At 60.7% G+C, this 13,503-nt stretch overlaps 1 protein-coding gene across 2 annotated transcripts in view; it reads right to left on the bottom strand.

The window, feature by feature from the left end:
- Positions 1-680: 680 nt before the first annotated feature.
- LMX1B (LIM homeobox transcription factor 1 beta) overlaps positions 681-13,503 on the bottom strand; it is an 87,215-nt gene continuing 74,392 nt past the window's right edge. Inside the window, exons 3-8 of one of the 2 annotated variants that reach the window (XM_070799257.1) lie at positions 9,568-9,800; positions 7,259-7,440; positions 7,014-7,091; positions 6,814-6,880; positions 4,443-4,607; positions 681-4,157 (exon numbers count right to left, since the gene is read on the bottom strand). In XM_070799257.1, coding sequence (XP_070655358.1) covers positions 4,000-4,157; positions 4,443-4,607; positions 6,814-6,880; positions 7,014-7,091; positions 7,259-7,440; positions 9,568-9,800 — 883 coding nt within the window. In that variant the 3' untranslated portion in view covers positions 681-3,999. The remainder of the gene's footprint in view (positions 4,158-4,442; positions 4,608-6,813; positions 6,881-7,013; positions 7,092-7,258; positions 7,441-9,567; positions 9,801-13,503) is intronic. The other variant, XM_070799258.1, reaches the window with a different exon arrangement.

Genomic DNA, 13,503 nt, shown 5'->3' with positions numbered 1-13,503 from the left:
GTCCAGTCCACCTGACCTACTTGGATCCATTCTCCACTCAGCAGCAAGACCATGGACGGTCTGGCTTTGCCTCTGGCCTCATGCTTCTCCCCCAGCCCCAAACTTAGCTATTCTTGCAGTTTAGGAGAGTCACAAGATTCTGCCTGCACCTGAGGTGTTTGCATAAGCTTCAAGAACTTGCAGACACTCCTCCTCCTCCTCCTCACCCAGTCCCCCTGCACCAGCTAACTTCCCATCTCAGCTTAATATGCAGATTCTTCCAGGAAGCCTTCCATGATGCTCCGTCCTTCCAGATGAGGTTGGGTACCCCTGAAACAAGGCTGAGCTCACATCACACTGTCTACCTCCGTGAGGCAGGGACCAATCCCAGTTCTCAGCCTAGTGGCTGGCACTTAAGGGCCCCCTGTAGTGGTTGGTTGAGTGTGTTGGGGAAAGGGATGATTGAAACGGGAGGGAGGCATTTGTTTCAAGGATGGTGATGGGTCGGGGTTGGGACAGGATGAGGATGGGGAGGTGACGATTATAGGATGGAACAAGGGAATGTGTTGGGCAAGACCAGGGACCCCAGGCTCTCCCTTCCTGACCTGCTGACCCTGGCGCCCACTGAGAAATCTGCTGGCATCTCAGGCAGGACTGGCTCAGGCCCCGCACAGCCCCTCCCCCCAAGGAGAGGCACCACAGGCGTGTACAGGTTGGTTTATTTACAAATATACTGATGTCTCGTCTTTTTCTGTTGTTTCCATTTTCTGCTTTCGTGGGAAGAGGCAGAAGGTGAGAGTGGAGGGCAGGGTGGGGGTGGTGATGTGGTAAACGCTAATAAATAATTTAACAATGACAAGTTATTAAATAAAATGTGTCTGGGGATGGCGGGTGGACAGTGAGAGTCTGTACAAGGAGAACAGGAATGGCCGGCGGCCGGGGCCCCACACCTGGCTGGGCTGGGCTCCCGTGGGACCCCGGTGGGGCAGCCATGGCAGAGAGGCCCACAGGCAGTGGCGCCGTCCAAGGGCCAAAGGTTCGAGGGTCCCTTCTGCTTCCCCAGCCCCCAGGCGGCGTGTCTGTGAATGTGGGTCTGTGAGCCTTCGTGTGTGTGTGGCTGTGTGTGTGTGTGTGTGGCTGTGTGCGCGTCTGTGAGCGTGGCCCTCCCCCTTGCCCGCAGGGCAGAGTGAGCCCCAGAGCTGCAGGTTCTCAAAGACGGGAGGTGAGAGTCTCACCCCAGGTGGTGCCCAGAGTTCAGGCTTGGGCCGGGCAGAGGTCAGCCAATTCTCCTTCCCCCAAACCTCACTGCCAGGGCCTGCTCATCTGGACATGGTGGACTCCCCACATCACCGCCTCCAGGAAGCCTCCCGAGATGCCCAGCCCACTGGCACTGGCCACTTCTCTATAGGCTCTGCTGGGCCCGTGGTCTGACCTTTAGAACCAGTGTCCCTCTGTGTGGCCTCCCTGGAGGGCTCCACAGCGGAGGTGGTAACACTCCCTGTGTTACCAGGGGCAGCTCCCTTCCTCCCTCTGAGCCTCAGCTTTCCGAAAGGGAAGCAGAACTCCACTTTCCTCTGACACTTCCCCCCCCAACCCCTCACTTTCTCCCTCTTCCTCCAGAGAATAGTCTGTCACGTCCCCCTCCCCTGGCTTCCCACCCAGGCACCACGTGATGGTGGTCCCACATCACAGCAGGGGTGGGGGTGGTCCTGGCCACTCACCTCCCCCGCCCCAGGTCAAGGCTCTGCTTTCCTACATGAAGTGGACAGAACCCAGTCATCTCAACTCACCCCAACCCCAGCAAGCCTGACTGGTCCCGTGTGCTTCTGCTGGGCAGCCTTCTCTGAGCCTCAGGTTCCTCATCTGAGAAATGGGTCCCCAACAATGTCTGGAAAGGCTTGGGACAGAATGTGTATGTCTCTCCTCCCAGGAGAGAGGTCCTCAAACGGGGCCCTACATCTTGCTTATCTGTGTCCCAACACCCAGCCCAGGGTTGGGCAGCGTGGTTATCAGAGCCTGGGGGAAGCCGCAGTAGCACGAAGGAGTTAACCTAAACCAGCTGACGGGGTGTCTCTGGCACAGGGAGCTGAGGACCCTCTGGCTTTGACAACCTGCAGGTCATCGGCATGTGTGCCCTGTACCAGCTCCTGGCAGGGGGCAGTGTCATGGCAGAGGCAGAGCGCAGGTTGGACTTGGGGTTTATGAGGCCCAGGCGGGGCAAGTCTACTAAGAGGAGTCATGTCCCCCAACCCGGAGGCCATTCACCAGGCACAGAGGATGAGGAGCTGGCGTGGTGCCCCTTTTCTGTGCTCCGGCTCTCTTCCTGACTAGCTGAGAGGCCTGTCCCTGCCCCTCTCCTGGCCCAGTTTTCCAGCCGCGCAGTAACGGGCAGACTAGTTGATCCATTCCTGAGGTTTCTTTCAACATAAAGAGTCTGGGAGAGAAGGGCCAGGTCTACTGGGCAGGGAGCATCTGCCCCAGACCTGCTCCGAGTGCCCCCAGCGTGACTTGACTATATGGGCCCAAGAGGAGAGAGGGGACCAACCCTCAAAAGGACAGAGTGGCTGCTTTAAGGGACCAGTGGAGACCCAGGACCAAGAGATGGCACAGAACCTGGGCTGGCTGAGGCTGCAGGAGGACGCGGGACGACTGAGACTGTGGAAGTTTGTGGAAGAAGAAAAGCCCGGAAGGGCCAGGCTGGCTGATGACAGTGGGCACACTGGGTTATATCTGTTCTACACGTTTAGACGGAAAGCTGGAGCCAGCCTGGGGGGGTGGGGGCGGGGGCGGGGGAGGTCCAATTTTAAAAGGAAGAGCTGGAAAAGGAAGGGCTTTTAAAAGGAAGCTGGAAAAGCCTGGCTTTAAGAAGCGAGGACAAAGGCTGAAAAGGGACAGAGGTGAGATCAGCAGAAAAGGCAGCTGAACTTGGGGCCCCATGAAGTAGTGAGCTCCTCGTCACTGGAGGTGTGCAAGGAGAGGCAGCAGCAGTTTGGGTGAGAGCCCAGCATCAGATGGAGTGCCAAGGGGTGCTTCCGAGACGCCTTCCCACCTGGAGGCTCCGCCATGTGGCCTGATTCTGCCTGGTTCTGGGGCCTCTGACTGCCCAGGCAGCCCCATCCGGGCGGAGGCGAAGCTACATCTGCATCCATGTGCTCTGAGCTCACCTCCTCTGCCCTTCCTCTCGCGCCTCCTATTGCTGTCAGAGGGGCTCCCCTGTCCCCGTCTGGCCTCCTTCCCCTTCCGGACGGGGCAGGGCTGACCCGCAGGGGCCTCTCCGTCTCTCTCAGCGTGTCTAGGTACCCGTGTGCACATCCGCATGGGTGTGCCTTGAAGCGTGTGTGTGTGCATGTATGTCTCCATCCCTTTGACTCGGCCTGGGCTCAACCTTCCCGCCCCTGGCGCCCCCGTGACGCCCCCTTCCCCAGGGGAGAGCTGTGGTGGGCTTGGCCCACCTGCCAGGCTCATCCCCACTCCCGCCCCAGGCTCCAGGTAGAAGGGGTGATCCTAGGCTGGTGGGCCTGCCCCAGAGGTGGGAGGAGGTGGGCACAGTGCAGGGCACAGGGTACACAGGCTTCTCACGCCATCGTCTGGGACATGCACGGCAGCGGAGGGGCTGCCTTGATCTAGGCCTGCACCATGGAGGTGGCCTGGACACAGAGGGGACGTTTAAAAAAATAGAGAGAATTTAAGCTTCCCATAAAAGAGATTGGGAGGGGGAGGGAGGCGATGGAGGCCAAGGTGGGGCTGGGAGGTGAGTGGCTGTCGAGAGTTCTGGGTCCCTGGGGGTGACACGGTCTCTGGGGGCAGGACACAGTCCCTGCCCAGGCTCCGCCCATCTGCCTGTCTGGCTGTGCCCGGTGGGCACGTTAGCCAGGCCTGGTTGGCCGAGGGGAGGGCACCGTATGGCTGTCTGCAGAGTCTGTGCGGGCGGGGGGGCTGGGGGTGGTGAGGCAGCATCTGTGGCCAGCAGTCCTCCCCTCCAGGACCCTTGCCCAAGCGTCCGTGCCGCCCGGCTGGCTCTCAGGAGGCAAAGTAGGAACTCTGCATGGAGTAGAGCCTGTCGATGGGGTTCCCCACGCGGGCCTGCAGGGAGCCCACGTCCGAGGAGCCGAGGAAGCAGTCGCTGAGGCTGGTTAAGGAGGTATCGCTGTCGATGTCGTGGAAGATGGAGTCGTTGCCTGGAGGTGGGGGAGGGGCGGCAGGCAGAGGGGGTGGGCGTCAGCACCGGGGGTTCCAGGCAGGGGGCTTCTGGGGGCCCCACTGGCCCTACAGGCCGTGTGGCTGGAGGTGAGGGAGGGAAAGGATGACTGCCAGCTGGCGGGGGTTTGGGGGGCTGCGGGTGGGGGTTTCCAGGGTACCCCCTTCCTGACAGGAGGAGGCAGGTGGGCTGATTTGGAAGGGCCTGCCAGGTCAGGCTGGGGGGGCAGGGGCGGTGCTGGGCCATGAGGGGTGGGGCAGCTTACCATAGGGGTTCATGTGGTCACCTGGCATTTGGGGTGGCGTGAGGCCCTGCTGGAAGGGGTCGCTGCTGCCGTAGGGACTCTGCTCCATGGCCACGATCTGCTGCTGTGGCGGGGCCAGCGGCGTGTAGGAGGCCATCATGCCCTCCATGCGACTGGACAGGACCTCTGGGGAGAGACCGCGCCCTCACTAACCGCCCGGGGCTGTCCTGGCCTAGAGGGGACCTCACAGATGTATCCCAGGAGTCCCCCATGGCTTCCCATCCCACACGACCCCCACCCTGCTACCCAGTCCAGGCTGCCCGCTGCCGTCCCTTTGACCTCCTCCTTCCCAGCCCCTCCCCCTGCTGAGGTTGCCCATGAGCTTCCAGGGTCGCTGAGCCTCCATATCTGACCTGACTTCACCAACCTGCCCCAGACACACACACTCCAGTGCCTCTAGAAGAACTAGTTTATCCAAAGTCAGAGGCTTCCGGCAACAGCCAGTAATGACTCATGACACGGGGGTGCACTGAGTGCCCTGCACCCGCAGCACCAAGGTGGAGCCTGCACCTGGGCCAGCAAGGCTCAGGGAAGGAGGGCTTCCTGGAGGAAGGGGCCTTCCACCTCCATGTAACTTCAAGAACCAGCAGAGAGTTCAACCAGCCTAGCCAGGGGCAGGATGCCAGGCTGAAGGGTAGCAAAGGCAGAGAAGGGAGAAACTGCCCTGTGGGAGCAGGGACCCCAGTCCACAGGGCTGGACATGAGGGCAAGAGAAGGTCATGCCTGGGGAGAGAGATGGTTCCCTGGGGACCCGAGCTGAGTCGGGGGCAGGGTGTCCCCTGAGGCTGTAGGAAGCCAGTGGAGGGTCTTGGCTGTGGAGGGACTGTGGAGAAAGGCTGAGAGGGTGGAGGACAGAGGCAGGGCCCATCAAGAGGAGACAGGTGGGGAGAGGGGCTTGGGTCCCCATTAAGGTAAATGCAGGAAAGTCTGAGAGGGGCATGAGGGACCTGGGAGAAGAAATCACCGACCGACTGGGTGACTTAGCAGATGCAGTGCTCGTGGAACAGGACAGGCCAGAGGTGACGCCCAGGTTTCTGGTGTGGGTACTGGGTGGGTGGAGGGGGGCGTTGGGGAGCAGCAGGGGGTGTTGTATGCGTGTGGCCCAGGGACAATGGCATGAAGTACAGTGTGGGCTATGATGAGCTCAAGGGGACCTGGAAAGTTCTTGGGGAGACTGCGTCCAGGGGGCAGCTGGGAACCCCGGAGAGCAAGACAGAGCGTAGGGGCGGGCTGAGATGCCCGTGGCCATGGCAGCAGCCCCCAAAGGCTGGGCTGTATCAGGAGAGGGGGCAGGGGACAGGACAGGAAGAGCTGGGCTCTGAGGCCACGCACGGCCCGAAGCCCCGGGTCCAGCCTGGGACACTGGTCTGGCCTCAGAGTCCTGAGCTGCCCATCAGTGCCTTGGCATCTGCCTCAGGGCACTCGTCTCCCATGGGAGCGGACAGCGGCAGCCCCCACCCCAGTCCAGCAGTCTCGGGAAACACTTGGGCCCCCCTCCAAGGCCTAGAAGGCTCCAATGGGGTCCCGCTGGGGTCCGGGAGGCCAGCCCCAGTCCAAGATGTGGAAACAGCATTTGGGCAAAGCTTAGTCCACCCTGGACTCTCAATACCCTGAAGACTTTCTCTGGAAATTTCTCTGGAGACTTCTGCTGAATTCTACATGGGCAAGAGGGTGTGTGGTCATGTTAAAAGCACAGGTTTAGGAGCCCAACAGGAACTTCCCTGGTGGTCCAGTGGTAAAGAAACTGCCTGCCAATGCAGGAGACAGTAAGAAACTCAGGTTCGATCCCTGGGTTGGGAAGATCCCCTGGAGGAGGGCATGGCAACCCACTCCAGTATTCTTGTCTGGAGAATCCCATGGATAGAGGAGTCTGGAGGGCTACAGTCCATGCAGTTGCTGAGTCAGACACGACTGAGTAACTGAGCACGTACGCAGGAGCCCTACACTCAGGGCCAAAGCCTAGCTTTGCCCCTTACTAGCTGAGTGATCCCCGCGAGTCCCTTAGTCTTCTGAGCCTCAGTCTCCTCATCTGTGAGATGGGCAATAACAATGCCCCTCCTCTTAGGGATCTGTGAGTTAAGTGAGACGGAAGCTGTTGAATGGTGAGGACCGTGCCTGGCGCAGAGAGAGGGTGAATGTGGAAATTCTGTCCCCGCTCCGGGCTGCCTCCCCTGCCATTTCTCCTCCTCCTGTGTCCCGTGGTCCCCACTGCCTGTCCGTGGATCTCAGCAGGTTCCCAGGCACTGGCTCCCTGAGATCTGACCCCCGGGGCGGGAGAAATTTCCTGGGAGTCTCGTGACAGACTGAGCCCCGCGCTGGGCCCTTGGCTCACCTTGGCCCAGCCGCTGGGAGTTCTGCTGCTCCTGTTGCTGCTGATGCCGCCGTGCCAACTTCTTCATCTGCAGGAGATACGGTGCATGCCAGCCCCGCCTCGGCCCCCAGGCACTCCCGCCCCACCCTCATCAGGCCCCCGGTCTCCCGCCTGCCCACCCTCTCCCTTGCCCAGCAGGGTGGCTGGTGGCCGGTGCTCACCTTTGCTCTTTGGTTCTGAAACCAGACCTGGACCACACGCACGCTGAGGCCCGTCTCCGCCGCCAGCGTCTCTCGGACCTGCCCAGAGAGGGAGAAGGGTCAGGCCCGGGGGTGGGCAGGCGCCGAAGGTGGCAGGTCCGGGGGGTTGGGCGGGGAGGTGCAGGGGTGCCCAGGTCCCCGCAGGAGTCTGGAAAGGCAGCGGGTGTGGGGGTGTCAGCCCCCGCCCCACCCCGGCCGCCCCTCACCTTCCGGCAGGGCTTGGAGGAGACCTCGAAGGAGGCCTTGAAGGCTCTGCGCTGCTGCGTCGTGAGGATGGTCCGGGGCCGCTTAGGCCTCCGAGGGTCCTTCCCGTCGTCCCCACTGCCCTTGCTCTGGCTGCCCTGTCCCTTGGCCGGCTTCATGTCCCCATCCTCATCCTCGCTCTTCACTGTGGGGGACGCGATGCAGCGGATCAGCCCGTATCCTCAGGAACCCGCTGCTGCTGGGGTCCCGTCACCTCCTGCCATCACCCAGCACGACTCCCCAGGGCCCTCAGGGTAGAGACTGCCCCCTTCCCTGGGCCACAGGCCCCGCCTCGTCTCACCTCTCACCTCCTGTCCACCCACTGCCCCACCCAGCCCGGTGTGTTCCCTTCCTCAGCAAACGGTCCTCGCGCCCTTATCTCAGCCCCCTGGGGAGACCTGAACCAAAGCCACCAGACCTGCCCTGCTGACCAGACAGGCAGAGGAGGGCACCCTGGTGAGCAGGCACGGACACACGCTGCCCACTCAGATGCACTCACGTTCAGAAGGGCAGAGAGACAGGCCCACATGGGGACAGGTTCGGGCACTGCAGAAATGCGCAGGTGCACACGTATGGCACACACATGTGTGGCTGGCACACGGAAGGGAGCACAGCTACGCTGACGCTCACAGGCAGCAGATCTGCCATCAGGCCCACGGCCCTCCTGATGAGAGGAGCTGGCAGCTGTGCTCAGTCTGGCCCTGAGCTTCCCCTGACCCAACCTGCCTGGGCCCCACCTTGGCCTGTGGCCTCCAGGCCCTGGGGGACCCCAGCCCAGAATGCTGGCTTTCAGGAAAACCAGTTCCCATGGCACTAGCCCAGCATCAGCCAGGCATCAGGGCCCAGAGAGGAGGCTCTAAGGAGCTTCCAGGGACTAAGGATTGACAAGCAAAACATGCACTCACACACACATACACACAGGTGCATGCTCTGAAGCAGGGACATACAGGCATGCACACGTCTGGACACACACACACACACACACACCCTTAAATGCAGAAGCATGCGTCTTCACCCAGCGACCCCACACCCACTTGCATGCCCGAGTTATGGGTCTCAGAGATGCGGGCCCCAAACAGACAGCAGAGCCTCCCCCACCCCCATGCCTCCTGCTGCCCCCAGCCCATCTTCCTCCGAGCACGAGTCCCTGCGGAGGAGGGCCTCCCTCTGAGACCCCCTTCCTAGGCCTGGCAGGAATGTGCCAATGGCACCTGGCTGGTCCCCGCTCTCCCTCAGGAGCCCAGGCAGCCTGGCCACCATGGTGCCCTGCCCAGGGGTGGGCAGAGGGACAGATGCATGGGCAGCTCATGCCCCCCTTCAAGGGCTCTGGCAGGGACACGGCTCCTTTGTGTGGGCAGGTCCTCTGACCATGGGCTCCAGGTTCCCCACAAGGGCCTGGCAGACCAGGGCACCTCCTCCCCACGCCCCCTGCTCCAGGCTGTCTTTGCCGCCCCCAGGAATGACCAGGTGCCAGCCTGCTTCCTGACTTTCTCCTCCTTAAGAACTTGTCCCTGGTTGGCCCTGCCCCTCCTGCCAGGAGCGCTCCAATCTGGCAGTCTTTGGGAGGCTGGAGCAGGGTGGAGAGGAGCCTTCACCCCAGGAAATGGAGGCTTTCCCTCCACTACCGAGGACCCCAGTCCGCCCACTGCTGAAGACTTGGGGGGGCGTGATGGAGACAGGATGCGTCGTATCAGATGCCTGTAGACTCGATGCTGGGAGAGACCCCTGTGAGGTGGGGCTGCGGTGGGGTCACAGCAAGGGAAAGGGGGACTGCTGGGCCAGAGAGCAGGGGGCATGCATTCATGTGTGTGCAAAGTACAGTACCTGTGAGCACATGGATAAACGTGTAGCCAGACTTACTGCACGAGTGTGCTAGGGCATGTGTACACATGTGTGTTTACATGGGTGTGGGCTTTGGCGTGCTTGGGCATGTGAGCACATGTCTAGTGGACATGTGTCCATGTTTTTACATTCCTGGGCGTAGGTATCCACACACACATCTTATGTGCTTGTGTGTGTGCACGTACAACCACATGCACCTATCCCTGTGCGTGATCGTGTCCAGGTGTGTTTGTGGGCCTGTGGGGCCATGCACACGTGTCTGTGTGCACCCCGCATGTGAACACCTCCGTGCATGTGTGCACTGGCTGTGGGTGTGGGTGCAGTGTCTGTGTGGGGTACGGGTCCCAGGGTCAGAAGTGGGTTTCTCCTGCAGGGCGACCCTCTGCGGCATGGGTGCCAAGCCCCCCACCCGGCTCCAGCCGCAGCTCACCGGAGTCGGATTCGTCGGGGCTCACGGAGCTGAGCAGATCCTTCTCCTTCTCGTAGTCACCCTTGCACAGCAGCTGGCCCTCCTTGAGCACAAACTCGTCGCCCTTGCGTAGCTGCCGTTCACACACGCAGCAGCAGAAACAGCCCAGGTGGTACACGCACTCCAGCGCCCGCATCACGAACTCAGTGGGGGCGATCTTCTCCATGCAGCCGCTGCACTTGGCCGCAAAGAGCCTGTGGGTGCACAGAAGCGGGGCATATTGGCTGGGCTCAGGGGTCCCTCCCAGAGGCACTGCCCACAGAGCACCTCTTCCTCCTGCCACCCGGAGCCACCCGGCCCAAGTGGGAGAGGCCCTCCCTGGGCACAGAGCCAGACAGTGGGAGCCCTACCCCTTGGCTGGCAGGGCCCCTGACGACCCCAAGATGGGCACTGGGCATGCTGCCCAGAGATGTCAGCTCAAGAGCCTGCCTGCTCAGAGGCACAGCGACCACTAGAGGGCAGAGTGCAGGGCCAGTCTCCACCTTCCCTGAGAGCCAGGTGGGCCCTGCCCTGAGCGGAAGGACTGGCACCCCATAGGTCCCATCCCCCGGCCCTCCAGCATCTGTGCTCCTCCTCCCTGGCCCTGCCTCTCCCCCACATCCAAGTGATCCCCATCCTTGCCCAACCCATCACCAAGCCTGGCTCCCTCCCCTCCTGCCGGAGGGGCTGCCCCAGCGTCCTCGCTGGTTTACTGCCTTTCCAACCCTTGACTCACCCTCCAGGATGAGAAACAGAGGGGTCTGTCCAAAGCACACACGTGATCACGCTGCCTCCCTGCCCCAGACTCATCCACGGCTCCCTCGTGCCCTCAGGAGAACCTCCAAGTTTCTGAGTTTGGCCTTCAGGCCCTTCACAGTCCTGCCTCCCCTCTTACCCCTCTACTCCCAGAGGCTGCTGCCTGAAGCCCTCCAGGGCACCATCACCATGGCCCTCTGGCATGCTCTTCCTCTGGCCCTTGCCTCGGCCACACCTGTTTATTTCTCATTTTAGCCTAGGACTCTCCCCCGTGAACACATAGTCACAGAACACGTGTGCAGTATCAGCCGCTCTTCCAAGCACTCTGTGTACAGAAGTGCATTTCATCCTTGCAACAACCCTACGAGGCAGGAAATATTAATCCCATTTTAGAGATAAGAAAACTGAGGTGCTGGGAGGCAGGCATGTGCTCAGGGTCACGTGGGGAGTAAATGTCCGGGGTCTGATACTGTCCGTCCGTGACAAAGAGGATCCATCTTTCATCTCGGGAGACAATGCTTGGGGTGGGGTGGGTGGGTCTTCGCGACTCTGGTGAGTGAGCACAAGGGTCTGAGCAGGACCCTGCCCTGGCCTGCACCTACTGACCGCTCCTCTCGGCTCCCCATCCCTGTCACGTGCCCTGCTCTGTGGGAACTCAGCCTCAACAACACTTTGATGGAAAAATTTATGAAGAATCAAATTATTGCTGCTGGGAGGGAATTAAAACCATTTTTCATTCCCCGCGTCCCCGGGCCACGTCTGCGGGCGCCACCTTGGGAGCACTGCGCGCATCCCATCCCTCTTTATGGCCCGCCATCACAGGCACAGATTACAGCTGCAATTCTCTACTAATCTGTTCTGGAACAGAAACGGCCATAAACGCAAGGCTCTCGGCCTGCCTCCCTTCCCGGGGCTGCCATCCACACCACCCACGGTGAGCGGGTGGGACGCAGTGGGCAAGGCCAATCCCAGCTCTGCCTGCTGCCCTGGCACTGGCCAGGGCACTCAAACTGGGGAGACCCCAGCAACCCCTGCCAGCCACCTCTAGTCTATCCAGCAGGCTCCTACTCATCCTGCAATGCCCAACTCCAACACCACCTCCTCTGGGAAGCCTTCTTTGATGCCCCAGTCTGGGGGAGGTGGCCTCCTCTATGCTCACCTCAGGCTTAGTTCCCTCTACTGTGAAACAGGGATGTCAACAGGACTTTCCTCAAAGGCTGCTGTTGTCAGGACTCAAGGGGACTGAGCATTTAACTCAATGAATGAGTCCCGCATCAGAGTGATGGCACGTGACCCTGTCAGCTCCTAGTTCCACGGAGGTCCACCTGATCCACCAGGAGGCCTCAGTGTCTGCAAAGTCTGAAAGTAAAGGCTTGGCTCAGGCAGGCAGGACCCTACTGGCCCACACAGCACAGGGCTTCACCAGGGGAGTGTGAGCCGAAGTCAGCTCCAATTTGGCCCTCTGGCTGGAGACCTTTGTTCAGAGTGCAACCCACCCAACTGCCCATGGCGCCCTAAGCAGAGGCCCCTAGGAACCGGGCTGACCCTCCAGTTCTGCCAAGGGGCTAGGGAAGAAGCCAGGTTCGCAGAACCTGCTGCTCTGACATGGGGGACACTTCTGCCTTGCCCCTCTCACTGCCTGTCTGTCCTCCTCCCCACGCTCTACCTCCTGACCTAGAGGCCCCATGAAGGGCTGCAGCCTGGTCCCTGTGGCCCATGGGCAGATAAGTGCTGGGGCATCTCTGGGTCCACCTGGCAGGGCTGGGGCCCCGGGCCAGGTTGGCACGCCTTTGGTGGTTCCCAGAGAAGAAGCCCTCTGAGTCTAGGGGAGGGGGTGGCGGCGGTGGTGGGGGGTGACCTGCATTTGCAGGCGCTGCCACCATGCAGGCTTCCTTCAGAACAGCCGCGCTAATGCCTTGGCAGCAGGGGGTCGATTGCTACTTTCTCCAAACTCATCAACACAATCTATTATTAATACTTCTCCAAAGGCTCGGTGCCGCCATTACGGAGGCAGCGCCAGCCACTCGGGGCATCATCTGTTATCTAGATTGCAAAAACTCGGGAAATAAAACAAACCGTGCACACTTTATAAACGGAATGGGCCATCCGTTTGGTCTCCAAGCATCTTTCCACCCAATAAAACATCGGGGGGGATGCATGAAATACTTGGTCCCAATTATGGGGCTGCCTTTGTCTACCACGCCAGGGTGAGAGCTACAAACAGCGTGTGTGGAAGGGGCTCAGGCGCCAGTGGGAGCCCCTCCTTTCTGTGAGCCCCTACTCCCTCCCTGAATCCCTCCCACCACACAGGACCGGTGGAACCAGCCATTGAGAAGCAGCCCCAAGCAGAGGCGGGTGGCAATGGAATCAGATGGACTCAGGTTCAATGCCTGTTTCTGCCGCTTGCTGGCTTGTAAGTAATTTCTTCCCTCTAAGCTCACTTATCTGTATAATGGGCTCAACAACGCTGCTGGGTTCTCAGTGTGAAAATGCACTGAGTTGTCAGGTTAAAGCTGTGAGCACAAAGGGAGTGAAGCGGGGGCTGGGGAAGCCTCTCTGTGAACACTGCCTGGAAGCTGCAAATATTGACTGGAGATGCAGAATGGCTAGGGCTGAAAAGCTTGGTGCCTCCCCGCCTCCCTTCCCCTCCCGCCCCAAAGCCTGGCATGAGGGCCCGGGAAAGCAACAAGGGCCCTGGGTTTGGAGCCCTGGACTCGCTCTCCGTCCCTCCCAGCTCTGGGACCTTGGGCGAGTCTGAACCTCACTCACTTCCCTCCTCTGTAAGAGCACTGGGCTGGGGGCTCCAGATGGGTGTGCTTCTGCTTCTCACACTGGGGCTGGGAAGCCTGGATGCAGCAGGTCCTGGGGTCAGGGATGGAGGGCGCTGTGGGGTGGCTCTGAAGCTCTGGCCAAGGCAGAGTTACCTGTGGCTTCCCCTCTAACGGTTGTGCCCTCTTGGTGCCAATCTGCCTGCCCTGGCCCCTTCCCCAATCCAGAAGCTCCAAAGCTAGACAAAGACTCGTGAAAAACTTGTGGCCACATCACTTGCTACCAACCCACACAACCCTGTTCCCCGTTTTCCACATAAAGCACCTATCCTTTCCACACGCTGTCCCCACAACCGAGAAGGCCATTCCCCCCACTCCCAACCTTTGCCTGGCA

The sequence above is a fragment of the Bos indicus genome, chromosome 11, assembly GCF_029378745.1.
Source record: "Bos indicus isolate NIAB-ARS_2022 breed Sahiwal x Tharparkar chromosome 11, NIAB-ARS_B.indTharparkar_mat_pri_1.0, whole genome shotgun sequence".
Taxonomy (NCBI): domain Eukaryota; kingdom Metazoa; phylum Chordata; class Mammalia; order Artiodactyla; family Bovidae; genus Bos; species Bos indicus.
The sequence above is the reverse complement of the archived record's forward strand: the minus strand, read 5'-3'. Positions and strand labels throughout refer to the sequence as shown.